The 22,674-nt window shown below is 45.2% G+C and overlaps 1 protein-coding gene across 5 annotated transcripts in view; it reads right to left on the minus strand.

The window, feature by feature from the left end:
• hectd4 (HECT domain containing E3 ubiquitin protein ligase 4) overlaps window positions 1-22,674 on the minus strand; it is a 268,113-nt gene that overhangs the window by 14,894 nt on the left and 230,545 nt on the right. For all 5 annotated transcript variants that reach the window (XM_085961398.1, XM_085961396.1, XM_085961397.1 and 2 more), the window contains exons 63-69: window positions 22,309-22,532; window positions 20,409-20,560; window positions 19,191-19,297; window positions 15,806-15,929; window positions 14,742-14,932; window positions 13,123-13,269; window positions 1,308-1,427 (exon numbers count right to left, since the gene is read on the minus strand). In XM_085961398.1, coding sequence (XP_085817524.1) covers window positions 1,308-1,427; window positions 13,123-13,269; window positions 14,742-14,932; window positions 15,806-15,929; window positions 19,191-19,297; window positions 20,409-20,560; window positions 22,309-22,532 — 1,065 coding nt within the window. The remainder of the gene's footprint in view (window positions 1-1,307; window positions 1,428-13,122; window positions 13,270-14,741; window positions 14,933-15,805; window positions 15,930-19,190; window positions 19,298-20,408; window positions 20,561-22,308; window positions 22,533-22,674) is intronic.

The following is a 22,674-nucleotide window of genomic DNA, read 5'->3' on the forward strand; positions in this document are numbered from 1 at the left end:
CTTTAGTACGTTTATTTATGACTCTTAAAACATACAATTAGTGTCCATCCTTAAAAAAAGCACTAAACAAGTAGGAATTAAATTAAGTTTATATTGTTGTTGAGCGAACTAATTTAATGATGGACACAAGTCTTACAAAATAGTGGTGCCTTGGGTCTGCAGTGGCTACAAAAGCTGGATTTACCCGTGCAAGATTACATCATGTTTTTCTAAACTGTCGCTAAAATGCTGAGTAACCGAACAAAAAGGTGCTTAAAAATGAAGATAAATACAAGGAAAATTGAAATTAAAAATCTTTGAAATAAATACTCCAATCTCGTGCAGTTTGCTGAGCTAGAGGATAGCAGTGCCTCTTATACGCTGAGCCCTCCAATCAGTAGCTGCCTTTAAAAAGATAAATAATTGACTTAAAGGTGAAAAAAAATACAAAATACAGATGGCGATAACATGTCGATCTTATTCAATCTGGAAAACGGTTAAGAAAACGCTCTGATTTTCCAAGTCTAGAATAAGCGAAGATACAAATCAGCCCTCAATCAGTACAGGAAACTCTTGTTTAAACGGCACCCAAATATCCGGGATTCTCTATTAACCAGCAAAATTCTCACTCCGAAAACAACACCTCAATAACCAGCAATGTTGCCGAGTCTGAGTCTCCCGCAGTTGCCGAGTTAGTCAGTGGGGGTAGTTCTCCAAACTGCCATTACTCGGCTTCGTGGCGCTGTCGGAAGACCTCAATAACAGGAGTCTGACTCTCCCGCGCTGCCGGTAGTCTCTTCTGATCTGCCATTTTACAGGGGTACTGTGTGTCTCCCACTCTGCTGGTAGTCATTGCATTGCATTACCCTCAACTGGCAGTACTGTACTTAATCAAGCATCTTCCACCATCCATTTAACACAACATTCTGTAGGTGAGTACCCAATTACTGTATACTGCACATTTCTTGATTTTTAATTTTTCTTTGTTAAAAATAGCCTCGGTAGACAACCCTCTCCATCATCCAGAATTTTTGATCAACCGGCAACACGCCGGTCCCGTATACCAAAGAGTTTCCTGTAGTAGAGTCCAACCTTCTCCCAGACCTGAAACATCTAGGTTATCCAACACAAAACTGACATACTTCAGCTTTCAGTGTGAACTGCATCAAAGTGTGGAATGCAGAACTACCAGGGAGTCAAGCCGATATACTATGGAAAGGATAGTGCACAAACCTCCACTGCACCAACCAACCCCTAAATTATTATATATATATATTTTTTTGGACAGCGAGCAGGTTCTCTCAACTCTAAGCCCTTCCCCCTCTTACCTCCCACTATTTCCAGAGGATCCAGTGTTATTTCAGGTGCAGCATGGTCTGCAGTCCGCTGTACTGTTGCGTTCAGAACCCGGTTAATCACAGCTACTTTAGTATCATAAAAGACTAACCCTAGACAAAAACAAAGAACATATGAACAAGGACAACTTGCATCAGAATAGTTATGAACATGTCTACAGTTTACTTGGAACTCTGGTTCTCTAACTTGTGAAAAATTTACAAATAGGAGGATTAATCGGTGACAACAGGATAAGACAGAAATTAGGCTGAACTGCAACAAAGACAACAGAAACAGCTTGAAACATTAAAGAATTATATCCAATTTAGTCTTGGAACATAGAAACTATAGTATCAAATCCATTCGCATCTTTATTATCAGCAAGATGCTTGAAAATGTACAGGTGTGTCAAGAATTAATTGATTTTCGGACACAGGTGAACTAACTACTAAAAGTTCTAGCAGGTTGAAGTTGCAATGTGCAGCACCATGTAATGGATGGGCAGCAGGTTCAATCCCATGCTCTGATGAGTTCCCAATCTCAGTATCACTGTATAGTGAGGCATCAAGTTTGATTACAGAGGAGCCATCCCTCCCCCAAAAGTTTATTTTGAACATTTTCCAGTTTACTCCACTGCTCTCCTGTCAGCATACTATTCCAAGTGCACTGCTAGCCCTCCAGTACTTCACCCAAGTGGCCAGTCTTCATGCATAATCCTAACTTGAAATAATGTAATGGGAGTGCACAGGCCAGATGGACCAATGGCAAATGTCAGCAGGCTATTCAGCTATTTAGGAGGAGGAGGAGGGGGAAATCCAGGGAGTGCATGACTGTTCATCCAGAGCCTGTTCTCATCTGGTATCTACATATGCACTTTCCTGCAGGCGTCACTGGATAACGATGAGAATAAAGAATCCTGTCCAACGTTCCCCACTATTTATGCGATTAGATCATGGTTGATCTGTATTTCAACTTCATTTACCTGCCTTTGTTCCATATCTCTTGATTGCTTTACCCAACAAAAATGTGTTGATCTCAGTCAATAAAAATTCAATTCACCCAGCATCCACAGGCTTTTTTTTGGGGGGGGGGGGGGGGGGGGGGGAGAGCGAGGTCCATATTTCCACTAGCCTGTGTGGGGAAAAAGTGCGTCCTGATTTCACTCCTTAATTTTAAGATTATGGCCTCTTGTTTTGGATTGCTCTACCAAAGAAAATTGTTTCTCTATCTACCCAATCAAATCCCTTCACCATTTTAAACACCACAATTAGATCACCCCTCAACCTTCTAAACTCATACAAGCAAAATTTATGTAACCTGTCCTCATAATTTAACGCTTTAAGTCTTGGTATCATTCTGGTGAATCTGCGCTGCACCCCCTCCAAGGCCAATAAATCTTTCCTGAGGTTCGGTGCCCAAAACTGAATGCATTACCAAGGCTCTGTACAAGTGAAGCATCACTTCCTCATTTTTGAATTTCAATCTCCTTGAGATAAAGGGCAGCATTCCATTAGCCTTTATGGTTATATTTTGAACCTGTAAACTAGCTTTCAGTGATTTGTGTACACGAACACCTAAATCCCTTTGCTCCTAGTCCTTCACCATTAAGAAAATATTCACATGTGTTTCTCAGATCCAATGTGGATGACCTCACACTTCCCCACATTGAGCTCCATCTGCCACAGTCTTGTATTTATATAGCGCCTTTAACATAGTAAAATGTTCCAAGGCGGTTCACAGGAGCATCAGAAGACAAAAAATGTGACACATAAGGAGAAAATTAGGGCAGGTGACCAAATGCTTGGTCAAAGAAAGCTTGGTTTTAAGGAGCATCTTAAAGGAGGAAAGAGAGGCAGAGTGGTTTAGGCCAGGAATTCCAGAGCTTAGGGCCTAGGCAACAGAAAGCACAGCCAGCGAAGGTTGAGCGATTATAATCAGGGATGCTCAAGAGGGCAGAATTAGAGGAGCGCAGATATCTCGGGGGGGGGGGGGGGGTGGCGCCTGTGGGGCTGGAGAAGATTACAGAGATAGGAAGGGGCGAAGCCAAGGAGGTATTTGAAAACAAGGATGAGAATTGCGAAATCGAGGAGCCAATGTAGGTCAGCGAGCACAGGGGTGATGGGTGAACGGGACTTGATGTGAGTTAGGACACGGACAGCCGAGTTTTGAATGACCTCAAGTTTACGTAGGGTGGAATGTAGGAGCCCAGCCAGGAGTGCGTTGGAATAGTCAAGTCTCGAGGTAACAAAGGCATGGATGAGGTTTTCAGCAGTGGATTAGCTGAGGCAAGGGCAGAAACGGGCAATGTTATGGAGGTGGAAGTAGGCGGTCTTAGTTATGCCGCGGATATGGGGTTGGAAGCTCATTTCAGGGTTAAATATGACACCAAGGTTGCGAACAGTGTGGTTCCGCCTCAGACAGATGTTAGGGAGCGGGATGGAATCAGCGTCTAGGGAACGGAGTTTGTGGCAGGGACCAAAAACAGTGGCCTCGGTCTTCCCAATATTTAATTGGAGAAAATTTCTGCTCATCCAGAACTGGATGTCGGACAAGCAGTCTGACAGCTTAGAGACTGTGGAGGGATCGACAGACGTGATGGCGAGGTAAAGCTGGGTGTCGTCAACGTACATGTGGAAACTGACGCTGTGTTTTTGGATGATGTCGCCAAGGGGCAGCATGTAGATGAGAAATAGGAGGGGGCCAAGGATAGATCCTTGGGGGACACCAGAGGTAATGATGCGGGAGCAGGGAGAGAAGCCATTGCCGGTGATTCTCTGGTTACGATTAGACAGGTAAGAATAGAATCAGGCGAGTGCAGTTCCACCCAGCTGGATGACAGTGGAGAGGCATTGGAGGAGGATGGAGTGGTCAACCGTGTTAAAGGCTGTAGACAAGTCAAGAAGGATGAGGAGGGATAGTTTACCTTTTCCAAAGTCAGAAAGGATGTCATTTGTGACTTTGAGGAGAGACGTTTTGCTACTGTGGCAGGGGTGGAAACCAGATTGGATGGATTCAAACATGGAGTTGCGCGAAAGATGAGCATGGATTTGGGAGGCAGCAACACATTCAAGGACTTGAGAGGAAAGGGAGGTTGGAGATGGGGCGGAAGGGGTCAAAGGTTGTTGTTTTTTTGAGGAAAGGGGTGATGACGGCAGATTTGAGGGAGAGGGGGAACAGTACCTGATGAGAGAACCATTAACAATGTCAGCTAACATGTGAGCCAGAAAAGGAAGTTGGGTGGTCAACAGTTTGGCGGGAATAGGGTCGAGGGAGCAGGAAGTGGGTCTCATGGACAAGATGAGTGCGGAGAGGTCACGAGGGGAGTTCGGAGAGAAACTGTAGAAAGATGAGAGTTCAGGGCTAGGGCAGGGGGGAACCTTAGAGGAAGTTTGGCCTGGTGGGCTAGGGGAATGAAGGGAAGTGGCAGAGGCAGCTGAACAGATGGTCTCAATCTTAGAGACAAAAAAGTCCACGTGCTCCTCACACTTGTTGTCGGAGGTGAGGGTAGAGGAGACGGGAGAGGGGTTGAAGAAGACAGTTAGCAATGGAGAATAGAAGCAGTGGTTTATCTTTGCATTCTAGAATGATTCTGGAATACTGAGCAATTTTGGCAGACAAGAGCAGGAGCCAATGATGCTTTATGTGGTCCAGCCAGATCTCTCTTACCCTGGCCGTTCCCCCTGGTACGGCCCTCATCTTTGCTCCCTGAAGTCCAAGGGACGTTGACTTGAACGGATATGGCGGACAAAGTCAGCATCCCTTGGGCTTAAGGGAGCGAACACGTGGGCCGTACTGGGGGGAACGGCTAGGGCGAGAGAGTAATTGTTTTAATAGGGACCAGAGCATCAAAGGTGGTGGTGACGAGGGTGTGGTTGAGCAGAATGGTAGCTGCAGAAATATCGTGGTGAATGGAGGGCCAAAGTCTGGACAGTTGGGATTTCATAAGTGCAGTTGTAATAGGGTTGAGAGTGTTTTTTCCAGGGACGGACACAGAAGGAAGTAGGGTTTTGGGGGGGGGGGGGGGGGGGGGGGGGGGTGGTGGAAGGGGGATGTGGGTGGAGAGCAATACGAGGAAGTGGTCAGAGATGGCCTTATCTGCGACTGACACAATGAGAGTACAAGGCCATGAGAGATGGCAAGGTCGAGGGGGTGGCCGTGAATATGGGTTGGGGAGTTTATATGGAGGGGGAGAGGAGGATAGAAGGCTCGTGAATTCAGAGGAGAGAGAGCATGATGAATTGAGATGGAGGTTTAAATCACCGAGGATGAGAAGTTGCTCGATGCAGAGGCTGAGGGTTGAGAGCAGTGAAAATATCTCGGTAATAAAAATGTTATGGTACTTGCGTGGACAGTAGAGAACGAGAATTTTAAATGAGGTGAGAGGGGTGGAATAAGGCGAGATGCTCAAAGGAGGAGAAAGTGCTGGGGGAGTAGGGGCACAGACCAAGGTGTGATTTGGTGAGGGGAGCCACACCGCCACCACGGTAGTCTGAGCGGGGCAAGTAGTGGAAGGTATAGCCAGGTGGGGAAGCTTCATTTAAGGGTACGGTGTCATCACCCCTCAACCAAGTTTCTGTCAGGGCCATGATGTTGATGCAATCATCCACGATAACCACGCCCTCCTCTCCCCCCCCCCACCCCTACTTCCTTCTGTATCCGTCCCTGGAAAAAACTCTCCTAACTTTATTACAACTGCACTTTTGAAATCCCAACTGTCCAGACTTTAGCCCTCCATTCACCACGATATTTCTGCAGCTGCCGATCTGCTCAACCACACCCTCGCCACCACCATTGGCAAGGGCCTTGTTCGCAAGTGAACGGACATTCTGGAGGGAGATGCGGAGAGGGTCGGTGATGGCTTCCCCACTGCCAGCATCCACAGGGTCAGCGCTGGGAGAGGGAAATTGGACAGGGAGGAGATTGGCAAGATTTGCCCCCAGTGGGCAGGCAGGTCGGCGAGAGAGTAGGATGGGACAGTTGGGGTTGCTGCTCATAAGGAGGCAGCAACGAGTGCCTTGATGGGCCCTTCATAGGGTGGCAAAAAGAGGCACAGAGGGAAGCTGTAGGTTTATCCAAGTGGGAGTCAAGCCTGGGACAGCGGCAGTAGAGTAGGCAGGTCGAAGAGTAATGAAGGAGTGGGGTAGGGATTTGGGAGGGCAGAGTATCCGAGAGATGAAAGGAGACATGATGACAGGAGAGAGCGGTCAGGAAGGGATAGAGAGAAAAGGAAAAGGGGGAGAAAAAGTGGAAAGAAATGAACGGCTCAGGTCCGGAGCGGCAGCCAAAGCGCACACGGGAAAAGCTCAGGTTACATAGGTCTGGTTAAATGCAGTAATTAATGGGATACATATTTCCTGGTAGCAGGGAATAGATTAGAGACAATAGTAGGGAGACCAGGGTCAAAGTCAGAGGTCCCATGGAAGGACAAGGCTGATGTAAGCAGGATGGAGCCGGCACGGAGCATCGACGAACCGCTGTCCAAAGCAGGCAAGTGAAGTCCAGAAGCTATTTGAAGAGTAGAGAGATTCAAGGATTGAGGTTGTTGCCGTAGGAACGAGAGTCGGTAGCGATGCAGAAAGAATGATGGCGAAATTGACACAAGTTGGAGGTAACCGTAGAAAAAGTAAAACCACAAGCCAGCGATCAGCAAAGCTGAAAACTAGTAGAACGAGTCACCGGACAGCAAGTGAAACAGCAGCTACTAGCTAGAAGCCAACAAAGCTGAAAAACCAATAGAGCCAGTTCAGCAGAGACACAGCCACAGTTCAAAAGTTATTTTTAAAACAAAAAAAAATCTTAGCAGCAGAGATAGAGACACAGCAGGTTAAGTCTTACAGTATAATCCAGTGCAGAAACGTAGTGGTGTAATCCAGTGTAGTTCAAAGCAGAAACATAGTCTAGATGTCCAGGAGATCGGAAACCAATTTGAGAAAAGAATTCAGCAGCTTAAGACTTGAAGCGACTGAAAAGCAGAGCAGAGTCACAGCTGCTGAGTCAAACAAACAGTCAGTAGAGCTGCGTAGTCCTGTTGGTAGAGAAATCCAGGTGATAGAAGTCAAGTTTCAGCAGAATTCTGGCAGTTGAAAGAGCTCAGTGAGAATAAAGTCACGCTGGGGGATGGGCAGTGGACTCTGCAGGGGGAGCTTTAAATTTGTAGTTTGGGCTGAAATGCCTTCACTATCAGAGGCAGGGTATCTTAAGCAATGGAAGAGAGGAGATTGGGGGAAGAAAGGGCAAAGGATGGCAATGGATGAACAAGGATACAGTTGAAGAGCAGAGCAACTCACTACGGGGCTTCCAGCCCAGGAGCCATCTTGTGTCCATACAACTCTATTCCTTCATCCAAGTCATTAATATATACGGTGAAAAGCTGAGGCCCCAGTACTGATCCCCAGGGAACACCACTTTTCACATCCCTCCAATCGGAGAACAAACCCTTTATCCCTACACTGTCGCCTAACTCTCAAACAATTACCGACCCACGTCACACGGTTACCTCCAATTCTAAGTGCTCTCATTTCTGCGAAGAATCTCTTGTGCGGAACCTTATTGTAGTGTATGTGCCTTTAAGAGCCCCAGGTGTGCTGTGGTGACGGTGATTGCCACTCGGGCTATATAAGCCTGTGTATTGTGTATATCCGTTAGAACCTCCCCCCAGACTTTGCTTAGTAAATACCTATGAACCAACTCCTGTCTTCAGTGTCTTTATCAACACACAGACACTACAGTGGCGACGAAGTGGAAACGGACTTACCTGCAATTTGGCAGCACCTCAAGGTCATCGATTCCTCGGGCGTCCTGAAGACTCAAGGAAGTGAGAGAAGCTGTGGTTTCACCAGCTGGCCAAGCTGGTGGCAGGTACTGCGCTAATCCTTCCTGGGCGTCAGGCTGGGGATCCAGCGGCTGGCTCTACAGCTGAGACAGGCAGCTAAATCGGAGGCAAGCAATAACGGACTGGGAGGGAGCACTCGGGAGATGGCCGGCGCGGCAAGCAGGTCAGCGTTCAGACCTGGAGAGAAACTCCGGCGGGAACGAGTCTCCAACAATAAAAAAATAAAACAAACGGAAACCACAGTAAACAGCGTTGTCATCGGCAGCAGCGGCGGGAAAGCGCGGGAAGCGCCATATCTTTTCTAAGATGCCTAATTTTGGCAATATTGATGTTTTTGATAACGAGATAGAGGATTGGACCACATATGTGGAAAGAGTGGAGGTATATTGCACCGCAAATGGAATAGAAGATGAAAAAAAAGCTTCAGTACTTCTGGATCTAATGGGCGCAAAGACATACAAGCTGTTACGAAACTTAATCACTCCAGCCGAACTGATGGACAAGAATTTTAAGGAGATTGTTGATACCCTACACTGCCAATTCGAGGCAGGACTGGCAGATTCTCTGCGAGACAAATTCGTCTGCGATCCCCTAAATGTAGAAACACAAAAAAAGCTATCTTCTGAGAAAAATTTAACACTGGACAAGGCTTTCAGTGCAATAGGAGCTGCAGAGATACAGCAAAGGCCACAGGACTTTGGCACCCATGAAATGACACGGGGTTTCGAGAGATGTTATCGCTGCGGCAGATCCACCCATGACCAGAGGGACTACTGGTTCAAGGAAAAAGCATGCAGGCGATGCGGAAAGATGGGACACATTCCATGTGTGTGCCGATCTGAAAACAAAAAATCCACTAACAGGAAAAGAATCAATAAGGAAAAGCACAGAAAGGTACAAATGATGACGGACAGTAGCTCCGAAGACCAGAAGAGCGATAGCGACTCCGGGAACAAGAGACTAAGCTCTCTCAAATTACATAATGTAATTGCCAAAGAAGATTACCAGACCATTTGGGTTACCCTCACAATAGCAGGGTCCCCAGTTAAAATGGAGCTAGATACAGGATCAGCTCTGACCGTCATAAATCGACGGGATTACGAGCGGCTATTTCCGCATATACCTTTAAAAGACACATCCATTATCTTGAAAACATATACGGGGCAGAAAGTATACCCCAAAGGAAAAATAAGGGTGCCTGTTGTATACAACGGCAAGGAAATACAGAAGTTGTATTTATACGTTCTACAAGATGGTGGTCCACCGCTGTTGGGACGTGAATGGATCAGAAAAATACGTTTAGACTGGCACTCCATTCAGGCACTGACGGTGACCAGTAAGGAAAAAAATGATGATGTCATACCTGAACGATTAAAAGACATCTTGGCCAACGCCAAGGAAGTGTTTCAAGAGAAACTAGGAACCTTGAAAGGCATCACCGCCTCAATAAAAGTGGAAGATGCAGCAATTCCCAAGTTTTTTAAGGCAAGACCGGTGCCATACGCAATTCGTTCAGCAGTCGAGGCAGAGCTGGAGAATTTGGAAAAGGCAGGCGTATTATCTAAAATAGATTGGAGCGAGTGGGCAACACCCATTGTCCCAGTCATGAAGAAAGCATTGAAGAATGATAAATCTGAAGAACAGAGAAAAATTCGCATCTGTGGAGACTTCAAGGTGACTGTAAACCCGGTCCTTCACACGGTACAGTATCCTCTTCAGATGATAGAAGATATCTTCGCCTCACTATCCGGAGGGAAACGTTTCACCAAAATTGACTTGGCACAGGCATATGTACAGATGGAGGTTGAAGAGGCCTCTAAAAAAATCTCACGATAAATACACACAAAGGTCTGTACCAGTACAATCGACTGGTTTTCGGAGTAGCATCCGCTCCAGCTATCTGGCAAAGAGCTATGGAGCAAGTCCTCCAAGGGATTCCGGGGACTCAATGCTACCTAGACGACATCCTTGTAACAGGAGAAAACGACAACAAGCACCATGCCAATTTAGAGCAGGTGCTCACTAGGCTGAGAGAACGGGGCCTACGAGCAAATCGCCCCAAGTGCGAATTTTTCCGAAATCAAGTATCATATTGTGGCCACATAATAAATAAGGAAGGGTTGCATAAGTCACCTGAAAAAATTGAGGCGGTCATAAAAGCCCCAGCACCTGAAAATGTTTCACAATTAAGGTCGTTCCTGGGATTAATAAATTACTATCATAAATTTTTACCGAACTTATCAACTCTTCTACACCCTCTTAATGAACTGCTACGAACAGGAGTAATTTGGAAATGGAACGAAGACTGCAAAAGTGCCTTCCATAAATGCAAAGACTTAATCACATCCAAAGAAGTTTTGGCTCATTACAACCCATCACTGCCAATCAGACTGGCGTGCGATGCATCCCCTTACGGCATAAGAGCAGTATTATCGCATAGATTCCCTGATGGCTCGGAACGGCCGATAGCTTTTGCGTCACGCTCATTGAACTCAGCTGAGCGTAACTATGCCCAAATCGACAGGGAAGCACTCAGCCTGGTATGGGGAGTAAAGAAATTCAACCATTACCTACACAGACAAAAATTTACCTTGTTGACTGACCATCAACCCCTCATCTCCATATTCAACCCTAAAAAGGATGTTCCCATTATGACAGCGCAAAGGCTACAGAGGTGGTCCCTTTTTCTAGGGGCACACCAATACAACATAGAATACAAAGGGTCAAAACAGCATGGGAATGCTGACGGTTTATCGCGCCTACCGTTGCCAACGGTAGAAGAGGCACCTACAGTAGACCCAATGGAGATGTTCCACTCTACCATAGTGGAATGTCTACCAGTAACAAATTCTGCCATTGAAAGGGAAACGAGAAATGACCCGACTCTTTCACGGGTCTACGATTTAACAGTGAAGGGATGGCCAGCACATGGCGAACCACTGTTGCCAGCATTCTCGCAAAGAAGAGAACAGCTGTCAGTGTGCCGAGGAACCTTGATGTGTGGATCCAGAGTGGTGATTCCACCCAAACTCCAGGATAAAGTGCTAAAGGAGCTTCACGAGGGGCATCTGGGTGGAGTGAAAATGAAGAACCTAGCCAGGGCGTTTGTATGGTGGCCAGGTATCGATGGAGACATCGAAGAAATGACCAAGAGCTGCCTAGGATGCCAGAAGGTCCAAAACGCTCCACCACAAGCCCCTCTACATCCATGGGAGTGGCCCTCATCTCCCTGGCAAAGGGTACACATCGACTTTGCTGGTCCATTTATGGACTTAATGTTCTTAATCGCGGTTGATGCACACTCCAAGTGGCCGGAGGTAATAAAGATGTCCTCCAGCACCACGGAAAAAACCATCACAGTATTAAGGACCATATTTGCCAGGAATGGGCTGCCGGAACAGATCTGTTCTGATAATGGACTGCAATTTGTGTCCGAAGAATTCAGAAAGTTCTTAAAAAACAATGGGGTTAAGCACTACACGTCCGCCCCATACCATCCCGCCACCAATGGATTGGCTGAAAGGTTTGTCCAGACCTTCAAGAAGGCCATAAAGGCCATGGGTAATGAAGACATAAAACTTCAGCACAAGGTGGATAACTTCTTATTCGCATACAGGAATGCAACACATATGGTTACCAATCAAACTCCCGCCATGATGTTCTTCAATAGAAACCTAAGATGCCGGCTGGATTTGGTCAAGCCCAACATCAGAAGGGACGTGGAGAACCTGCAGTTTCAAGGCATGAATGAAAGGCCAACTAGAACCTTCCAGATAGGTCAACAAGTTTTGGCTCGGGACTACCGTACCGAGAAATGGCAGCCTGGAACTATCTGCACACGACTAGGACCACTGATGTATACCGTGGACATCGGAGAAAGCATAATAAGGTGCCACGCTGACCAAATCATAAAGTCATCCGAAAAGGGACAACTTACACCACAACTCTATACATCTAACGATGAAGTAGAGATACCCATATCTACCTCCGATCCGGTGATACTGGAACCCGATGAACCCGACACTGGCATTCAAGCCGAATCAGCCTTGCCAGAAGAACCTACTACACCACCAGAAACTACTACACCCCCGAGGCGTTATCCGGACCGAGTCAGGAAGCCTCCTGAGAGACTGACTTATAATTAATTAACTACAGCAATGTATATTATTTTGCTTATAACATGTAAAATAATAATTACTTAAAAAATGATGTACTGGTTAGCTAAAAGGGGAGGAATTGTAGTGTATGTGCCTTTAAGAGCCCCAGGTGTGCTGTGGTGCCGGTGATTGCCACTCGGGCTATATAAGCCTGTGTATTGTGTATATCCGTTAGAACCCCCCCCCCCCCCCCCGCAGACTTTGCTTAGTAAATACCTATGAACCAACTCCTGTCTTCAGTGTCTTTATCAACACACGGACACTACACTTATCAAATGCCTTCTTGAAGTCCACAGATACTTTCCTATCCACCATGCTAGCGACCTCCTCAAAAAATTCAACTCGATTAATCAGACATGACCTACCCTTCACTTATCCATGCTGACTCTCTTTGATCAGCTGATACTTGTCTCAGTGCTCACTCTGTCTCTGATAATGCATTTCAGGAACTTCCCCACAACTGATGTTAAACTGAGAGGTCTGCAGTTACCTGGTTTCTGCCTCCCTCTCTTAAATAATGGAGTGACATTTGCAATTTTCCAATCCAGAAGGCACAATTCCTAAGTCTAGAGAATTTTGGAAAATCATGACTAATGCATCTGCAATTTCCTCACCTATTTCTTTTAATACCTAGTGTCCCCTAGGAGGCTAAACAAAAACAAAATATATAAAGGATTTTGCAAAATACTTCATTAGGTTAATACAGACAGGAAAAAAGTGTGAATACTCCATTTCCTTATCTCCATGCCACCTAATATTGCAATTAGTCCTACTGACAACATTGAGTCTTCCAACAGGGAGAGGTGTCTGACATCTGACCTTTAGCCTCTCGTAGCAGTGATGCAATGCTGTCCATATACGTATGCGTCTGTCTGAGCTCCACCAGAGGCAGGAAGAATGTCTCCAAGGTGTTGTTTAAGGACTGAAGCAGAGCAAAACGAAGCCGCAGGCTTTCAATTGGAACATCTAGGAATAGTAAATCAAAATTAACAGCACGCAAGATACAGGACAAAGGGTAAACACATCATGCATGTATTTCCTGGCCATGAAGTGTTTCACTTAGCACTATCTTTTGTCATGTTTTAAGAATGGACATTTTTGTGCCCTCAGGATGTCCCAAAGCAGTTCATAGCCAACAAATTACTTTTTAAGTATAGTCACTGCTAAGAAAGCAAGTGTGGCAGCTAATCACCATGTTCGAGACTCTGAATCAAGCTGTTGGGAAACCTACATGTAGATTTGCTGGTTTCTTGATCCAGAGTGTACATTTTCTGTCCAGGGGGATATACCCCACAGATAGGGAGGGGCGAGGCCATGAAGGAATCTCACAACGATGAGAATTTTAAATTTGAGGTGTTGGGGGACCAGGAGCCAATGTCGGTCAGAGAGGACAGGGGTGATGGGGGAGTGTGACATGATACAAGATACGGGCAGCAGAGTTTTGGATGAGCTGAAGTTTATGGAGAGTGGCAGATGGGAGATCAGTCAACCATGTATTAGCACAGTGAGTCTGGAGGTGAGAAAAGCATAGATGAGGGTTTCAGCAGCATATGGGCTGAGGTAGGGGCAGACGTGTGCAATGGTACGGAGGTGAAACTAGTTGTCCTTTGAAATGGAGAGGATATGGGGTTGGAATCCCAGCTTGGAGTAGAGTAGGGAGTAGAGGTTGCCAATAGTCTGGTTCTGCCTGAGACAGTGTCCGGAGAGGAGAATGGAATAGGTGGCAAGGGTACGCAGTTTGTGGTAGGGCTGAAGATGATGGTTTTGGTCTTCCCAACGTTCAAATGGAGGAAATAGTGATTTGTCTGGATATCAGACAAGCAGTCTGACAACTCAAGAGACAGTGGTGTGTCGAGGGAGACGGAGGAGAGGTATCCATGTGACAGCTGACCCCATGGCTGATTTTTCCGATCCTTAACCCGGAAATGTTGAGGCCGGTTGTAGAACTTCCAACTGGCTATGCAAGACCCAGAGAATCCAAGGAAAGTAAACATGACCGGGAAAGAAACCTTCTGTCCTATTTTTTAAATGCATTACATGCCCCTTTCAGGTATTCTACCTCAAACAATATTCTTCAGCTGGCATATGATTGTGCTTGCCAATGCTGTTCAATGATCACCAGAGTGCAGGATACAGCTTAACATAACTCACCCTCTGATTTTCCCTACTTGTCATCTAGCAAAGTGCTTCACTTTTCCCCACTTAGAATCTCTGCACCTTCCATCGACCCCTTTGGGAAAACAACTAAGATTCTGAATTTCCAAACTTGTGGCACAAAGGTGGGGAGTCAGTATCTATAGGTATGTAATAGCTGACACAGGCCCAGTAAAAGAATATATTGTGTTGTGTAATGAAGACCTATTGGGTTACAAGCTAATGTGTATAGTAGTACAGATGTAGCACTGTAACTAGAAGATGACTATCAGTACAGGACTTACTCAATAAACAGGAGATCCTTGGGTCAGGCGTATCTGCAGGGTCAAGGTAGACTTCATGAGGATGGAGTCGGCCTGGAGTAATGGCAAGATGGCGGCAGAGGCGGTTGACATACTGTACAAGCGCAACGTCCATCTCTAGAGTCCACTTTTTGCAGGATCTTTGGGCGTGTCTGGTGTCAATGCAGGCACACCTGTAGCAGATAAACAAATCGCTGAAACTGCAATCTGAATGCAGCCAAGCACCATTACAGCATGATATGCTTAAATGTACTGGTAACATTTAGCCAGAATGACACCTGCACATAACTCCTTTTTATAATGTGGTCTAAGTGTCAATGATGTGAATCATAGAATGGTTACAGCACAGGAGGCGGCCATTCGGCCCATGCCGGCTCTCTGCAAGAGCACTTCAGCTAATCCCACTCCCCCACCCTTTCCCCATAGCCCTGCAAACACTTCTCCTTCAGGTACTTATCCAATTCCCTTTTGAAAGCCACGATCGAGTCTGCCTCCACCACCCTGTCAGGCAGTGCATTCCAGATCCTAACCACTCGCTGTGTAAATAAGTTTTTCCTCATGTCGCCTTTGGTTCTTTTGTCAATCAGCTTAAATCTGTGTTCTCTGGTTCTCGACCCTTCTGCCTATGGGAACAGTTTCTCTCCATCTACTCTGTCCAGGCCCCTCATGATTTTGAGCTCCTCTATCGAATCTCCTCTCAACCTTCTCTGCTCGAAGGAAACAACCCCAGCTTCTCCAGTCTATCCACGTAACTGAAGTCCCTCTTCCCTGGAATCATTCTCGTAAATCTTTTCTGCACTCTCTCCAAGGCCTTCACATCCTTCCTAAAGTGCGGTGTCCAGAATTGGACACCATACTCCAGTGGAGGCCGAACCAGCGTTTTATAAAAGTTCATCATAACTTCCTTGCTTTTATACTCTATGCCTCTACTTATGAAGCCCAGGATCCCGTTTGCTCTTTTAACCGCTTTCTCAACCTGTCCTGCCACCTTCAATGATTATGTGTATTAACTTTCAAAATAATTCTCTCTGTAATACTCTACTTACCTTTCAAAGTGGAGGTCATATCCGCAGGAAAGAATTGCTCGCCATACGCTCCGGATGTCCTGCTTTGACCGATCTACAACAAATTTCTGGAAACCGTCCAATGTTAAATACTTCTCCTCTGGTACTATTGGAGATTGAAAGATTCATAGCATTAGTGAAGGACACTTTCAACGTCCCAGTGTTGTGCTGTCTCAGCTGTAAAATGAATTCCCATGCTATGAGTTGGAGATTATTTCAAGTCTGGTAACTATTTTCAAACCTTATTAAAAATCATAGCAGCATGCCTTGCGCAACATAGGAAGGGAGCGAGCTTTAGCAATCCACATGGGAGATTAAGTTTAGGAAAAATATGTACAACAATTAGCTTAAGTCAGTCTTCACCAGAACGTTAATCGACAGTACAGGAATGACTGGTGCGAAGCGTCACCCTGTTAAAGTAGTTTGCATTAAAGGATTGTTCAGAAAACTAACTTGCATATTGGCCATGTGATCAGGTGTTCTTGGCACCCACTACTGGATCAAGAGTGACATTGGGAGAGCAGGCCAACTAACCTGCCTCTGGCCTCTTAACCTCTCTAGATCTTTTCATTGCGAACTGCCGGCGTGATATCGGCCATCTCAATTTCTCTGCTCCCCTCCCTCACAACTTGCAGCACTCCGTTCTCTCCGATCCAACCCCAACATTGTCATTAAACCTGCTGACAAGGGTGGCGCTGTTGTTGTTTGGCGAACTGGCCTCTACCTTACGGAAGCCCAACTCTCTCACCTACTCCTACCTCCCCCTGGACCATGACCCCACTACCGAACATCAAGCCATCATTTCCAAGACTGTCACTGACCTCGTCTCCTCAGGAGAAATTCCCTCCACGGCCGCCAACCTCAGTTCCCCAAGCCCGCTTCTACCTCCTTCCCAAGATCCACAAACTAGAGTGCCCTGGTAGACCCACCGTTTCAACCTGATCTTGCCCCACGGAACTGATTTCTTCATATCTCCATTATTTTTTCTCCCCTTGTCCAGCCTCTTCCCACCTACATCCATGACTCTTCAGACACCCTCTGTCACTTTAACAGTTTCCTGGCCCCAACTGTCTCCTTTTCATTATGGACGTCCAATTCCTCTACACCTCCATCCCCCACCAGGATGGCCTGAGGGCGCTCCACTTATTCCTTGAACAGAGATGCAACCAGTCCCCATCCACCACCACCCTCCTCCGCCTGGCTGAACTTGTTCTCATATTGAACAACTTCTCCTTTGACTCCACTCACTTCCTCCAAATTAAAGGTGTTGCTATGGGAATCCGCATGGGTCCTAGCTATGCCTGCCTTTTCATGGGATATATGGAACATTCTTGGTTCCAGTCTTACTTGGGTCCCCTCCCTCACCTCTTTATCTGGTACATATATCAGTGCCGTTTCCTACTCTCACCTTGAAGTAGAAAATATCATTCACTTTGTTTCCAATTTCTACCCTTCCCTCACCTTCACATGGTCCATCTCCGACTCTTCCCTTCCTTTCCTCGGCTTCGCTGTCTCCATTTCTGGGGATAGGCTATCAACAAACATTCACTATAAGCCCACTGACTCCCACAGCTACCTGGACTACACTTCCTTCCACCCCGCTTTCTGCAAGGACACTAGTCCATTCTCCCAGTTTCTCCGTCGCATCAGCTCTGACGATGCCACCTTCCATACTAGTGCTTCTGATAGGTCTTTTTCCCAACCGAGGATTCCCCTCTACCGTGGTTGACATGGCCCTCAACCATGTCCCTTCTATTTGCTGCACTTCTGCTCACCCCTTCCCCTACCTCCCAGAACCACGATAGGGTTCCCCTTGTCCTCACCTTTCACCCCACCAGCCTTCACATTCAACGCATCATCCTCCGCCATTTCCAGCGTGATCCCACCACCAAACATATCTTCCCCTTCCCTTTCAGCATTTCGAAGGGACGGCTCCCTCCGCGAAACCCTGGTCCACTCCTCAATCACCCTCAACACCCCTTTCCATAGCACCTTCCCGTGCAAGCACAGGAGCTGCAACACCTGCCCTTTTACCTCCTCGCTTCCCACTGTCCAGGGCCCCAAATACTCCTTCCAGGTGAAACAGCAATTTACTTGTGCTTCTTGCAATTTAGTATACTGTATTCGCTGCTCACAATGTGGTCTCCTCTACATTAGGGAGACCAAACGCAGATTGGGTGACTGCTTTGCGGAACACCTCCGTTCGGTCTGTAAGCGTGACCCCAAGCTTCCGGTCACCTGTCACTCCACTCCCACTCTGACCTCAGTCTCTTATACTGTTCCAATGAAGCTCAACGTAAGCTCGAGGAACAGCACCTCATCTTTCGATTAGGCACTTTACAGCCTTCTGGACTCAACATCGAGTTGATGATTCTGCCATTTCCATTTACACCTCATCTAGACTCATCTCTTGTTTCTTAACTTGTCCCATTACCATCTCCTTTTGCCTTGCACCATCATCCCTTTTGTCGTTTAATCTCTCCTGCCTTCCATCCTATCGCAGACCTTCCCTTTTTGTTCTTTCCTCCCCTCCTCCCTTTCTCTGCCCGTGCTTAAAAATCTGTTCCATCTCTAACTTCTTCCAGTTCTGACAAAGGGTCATCGACCTGAAACATTAACTCTATTTCTCTCTCCACAGATGCTGCCTGGCCTGCTGAGTATTTCCAGCATTTTCTGTTTTTATTTCAGATTTCCAGCATCCGCAGTATCTTGCTTTTGTAACCTGCCACTTTGTTTGTGGAATGAGTACCAAAGGAGCAGGGAGTAAAGGAGAACAAATGATATGGAATAAAGGCTTAACAAGCGGTGATTACAAGAAAAGGTGCAAGTTCCAAGTTGTTTACTAAATGACAGGAGTCGGAAGTTTGATGACAAGAAAGACCGTCATAAAGTTATATTATTACTGTAGCTTGTGAGCAGTGGCTGGTGTTATGGACGGGTCAGGTTCAGTACAATCAAGATCAGCAGCATCCAGAGTAAAGGCAGACTTTAAAATACGTTGATGGAAACGGAAGGTTTCCTGACAAAGCCATAGTGCAGACAAATCAGATTAACCAAATTATCGGAATAAGGACACAACTGACAAGAATTCATGAATCACAAAGCGAGGAAGATTATTCTTTGGCAGAAACAAAATAATACATTTGGTTTTGTGAAGCTCAATTATACTGTCCACGATGAATGCATTGTCCTAAGGCAGCAGAGAGAATTATCCTTTATCAAGGTGAAGATGACAATGAAGAATTCTAAGAGAAGACTTTGAAATTGCCCTCAGTTCAAAAATAACCAGTAATTAGAGAAATACAGTATTGCAACTCTAGTTTTACAGTAAATATTACAATAAATATACAAAACCAATCTGACCTACCTTCTTGTTTCTTTGCTGGCAACTTCTCTGGGTCCTTGTCATCAGGTTTGGTGCTCTTTTCAGGTGACTTTGCTTTCACAATTGGTTTCTTCTCACTCAGTGCAGTTCTGCTTCAAAAGAAGTTCAGTATTAAATAGTTTTCTTTTGTTGCTGATGTCACCAGCTTTGGATGGTTCAGGTATTGTGCTACTGAGCCATAAAGACCAGGAAAAGCTTCAATTATGATCCCTGGTCTGTGAAAGTGGCTGATCTGAAATCAGAGCAACATTTAAAGGTGCTCCAAAGAGCCTCAGAGTTGCCAGGCTAGAAGGGCAGGGAAAAGAAAGAGCTAATAGACCAGATTTTGCTCTCAAAATAATGAGGCTAGTGGCGCTTCCGTTATTTACGTGCAAATGTTACAGCAACTTCAGGCAAGGAGCAGATGCACGTTTAAATGTCAATATCCAAAAGTTGCTTTACGAATTGCGCCGCTCCGCCGTTAGCTTGACGAAAACGTCATTCCGCTGTCTGCCTCACCATTGAAATGCATTGAATGGCGTGAAGTTGCTGTATTTGTGCGGTAGATACGAACTAAACTCGCCACAGAAAGTTAAGCCTCGTCATTTCAAGTGCAAGTACCTTTTAACGATGCGATGTGTTAATTACTGCCAATCAACCTCTCTGGCACTGAAATTTAAATATTACAAGTGTGGTGTCTCATTCCTTCAGGTATTAATTGCTGTTGGAGCTATTAAAAATGCCAAATTTAACGTTAACATTTAAAAAAACTTTTCCTTTCTTTTCTTTCTCTCACTTAACCCAATCTTTCTTTCCCTCACTGTTTTCTTCCGCTTTTCATATGATTGTACTTCCACCCAAATGTATTGCGTGTATAACTTTGTGACCCTAAGTACATGCAGCTGCTTATAGCATTATGCTGTATTAAACCAATGCTCCCTGACAAAATCATAGCACGGCTGTGCAATTACCATGAACTGCGGATCTAGAGATGTAATTTATACAACACTGTGAGCACTGCTAAGCCAGGTCACTATCTTGTGTAAATGCTGTGGCTGCCAGAGTTACATTGGTGCAATCAATCGACTGGATTTTACAGTAAGTTGATTTTTAACCGTGTAATTTCAGAGCACAAGATTTAATTCCCCCTCGCCTCAAGTGATGGTTTAAACTACCTAAAATCCTGCTTAAGAGGGGTGAACCCCAAAAAACACAACGAACCTGACGCTGTTCAGCACAGACCTGTCTTTGCCTGGAGGTTTGCCAATTGGTCTTTTTGTGCTAACTACTTTTCCCGGGTGCTGCTCCTTTCCTGCTTTACTGTACTTGCTCTTGTCGAATTTCGGTTTGGGTATTCCGTACTTTCGTAGTATCTTGCGATTTTAAACAAAAAGCAGAAATGGCTTAATTACATATATTACAAAGCACAGTAACTTGAAGTGTGTTTATAACAATGATCCATACAATAGATTCTCATATGAGAGGTGGTGACATTTCAGAAACACATCTATTTTCCCCTCAAAGATATTACTATGAATAAAAGTGAGTACAATAAGGTCCCTTGAATAACTGATCAGCGTGGACATGATCAACCGCAAGAGTTGAGCTTGCATTTCCAGTGTTACACTTGCTGCTTTATTTTGAGTGCCTGACTTGGCTTCAGCCAGAACCTGCCACTGCCTCAAACTAGTGCCCAGGGAAACTCTTGCCACATGCTCGTGAGGCCCCAATCTCCTGCCACAGTGGCTAAGCATGGGTACGCTACAGTCCTTCTAAGAAGAGTCTTGTCCTGCTGCTCAGCGACAACAACATTGTGGATTAGTTAAGTTTACCAAGAGATGTGCATTTGTTAACTATGGTCTCCTGGAGCTTGCTGTATTGCCTCATGTAGTCAGGAAGGAATTTCCCAGAAATTGGCCACATGTTTTATTCTGCTATTTTTGTTTTGCCTCCCCAGGAGTTAGCATTACTAACAGTTGGAAGGGCTGGGTACAAGGTTGCACCATCAGGTGTGTAGGATGGGTACTGATGGGAGCCTGACCATCTTTTCTTTCTCTTTTCATATGTCCATATTTCCACCCAACTGCATAGGTGTGTGTAACCGCTATTCTCAATGTAAGTAACTAGACGTATCTTCAATCTAGCATTAAGCTGCATCACACCACGTCCTTGGGAAGCTTGTAAACTTATGAAAAACAACAAAAAACTATAATGTAGTTTTGTTTGGAAAGTGGCAACGTGGTACTTGATTTGGCAGCATTGCACCAATGACAAATATCAGCCTGCACCATACACTTAGTAGATTATGGTGGTCACATAATAAGTTCACTAATTCTGTATCATTTTAGATTGCAGTTCAATGCCTGGGTCAATTTTCCATAAATATTTGAGTAAACCACAAAGTATTATTCATTTTCTTGATGTAATCTGCACAAAACTGATTTTTTGTCCCCCACCCACTCTCAAACTACTTATCTACCTCCAAATGTACATGACTAAAAAAAGTCTCAATTGCTTCAGGACTGATACTCAGTGATACTATTTTTGTGTGTCAGAGTATATTACTCTTCAATAAGGGTACATACCTTACCACCCTATTTATTTCCATCACAACCACATACAGCCTGCTCACATCTCACCACCAATGGTCTCTCTCTATTAGCAGCCAGGAGGTATGCGAGAAGTGTATTGTAATGCTACTCTATCATATATTCACCTCCCCCAATGAGATGACACTAGGCCTCCAGTATCATAGTATTTGACTTATATTGCACCTTATGTCGTAATGTTTCAAAGTGCTTCACACAATTAACTACATTTGGAGCTCAACGCTTTGATATACAGGCATATGTAGCAACCCTTTAATGCCAGGAACATCATCCAAATATTGATGAGATGAGTGACCAGTTACTCTGTTTTTGGTGATATTAGTTAAGGAGTGTTCGGAAAAATCTCAAGAATGCCAAAGGATCCTTAAGGCAGTCATGCTGAGCAACATAGATGAGATTGGGCATTGATAGAATGTGGTAATTATCCATCACATGGTAATAGGAAAACCTCATCACTGGCCATCTACAAAATACAAACAAAACCAACACAGGCCTTTGTCCAAAGCACACACCTGTGTGAGTTGATCCTCCAGAACTTTTTTTGGTGGCCGGACGTTGGTGAAAAATATTTGCAACAGGTTTCCTGGTGTCTGGGAGTTGATTTGTTCTTTACTGAGGAAAATGTCAGAAACTTTGATAGGCTTGGCTGGGGCAAGACTCAGCATCTGCTCAGAGTGTATACAGCTTCGGAATATCTCTGCAAGAACATCTCGTGCTCCAGGAACCACCTTATCACCTACATGGAAAAAGCAGCATAATAAACCTTTTTAGATTATCTACGAGATACCAGAGATGCTTATTTATTTATACACTTTTTAAAAATACAATTTTTCCTAAACATTAAAGAGGAAAGAAAAGAACTTCCATTTATATAGTGC

This window comes from Somniosus microcephalus, chromosome 19, assembly GCF_052327205.1.
Source record: "Somniosus microcephalus isolate GS21.2 chromosome 19, FLI_Smic_1.0, whole genome shotgun sequence".
Taxonomy (NCBI): Eukaryota; Metazoa; Chordata; class Chondrichthyes; order Squaliformes; family Somniosidae; genus Somniosus; species Somniosus microcephalus.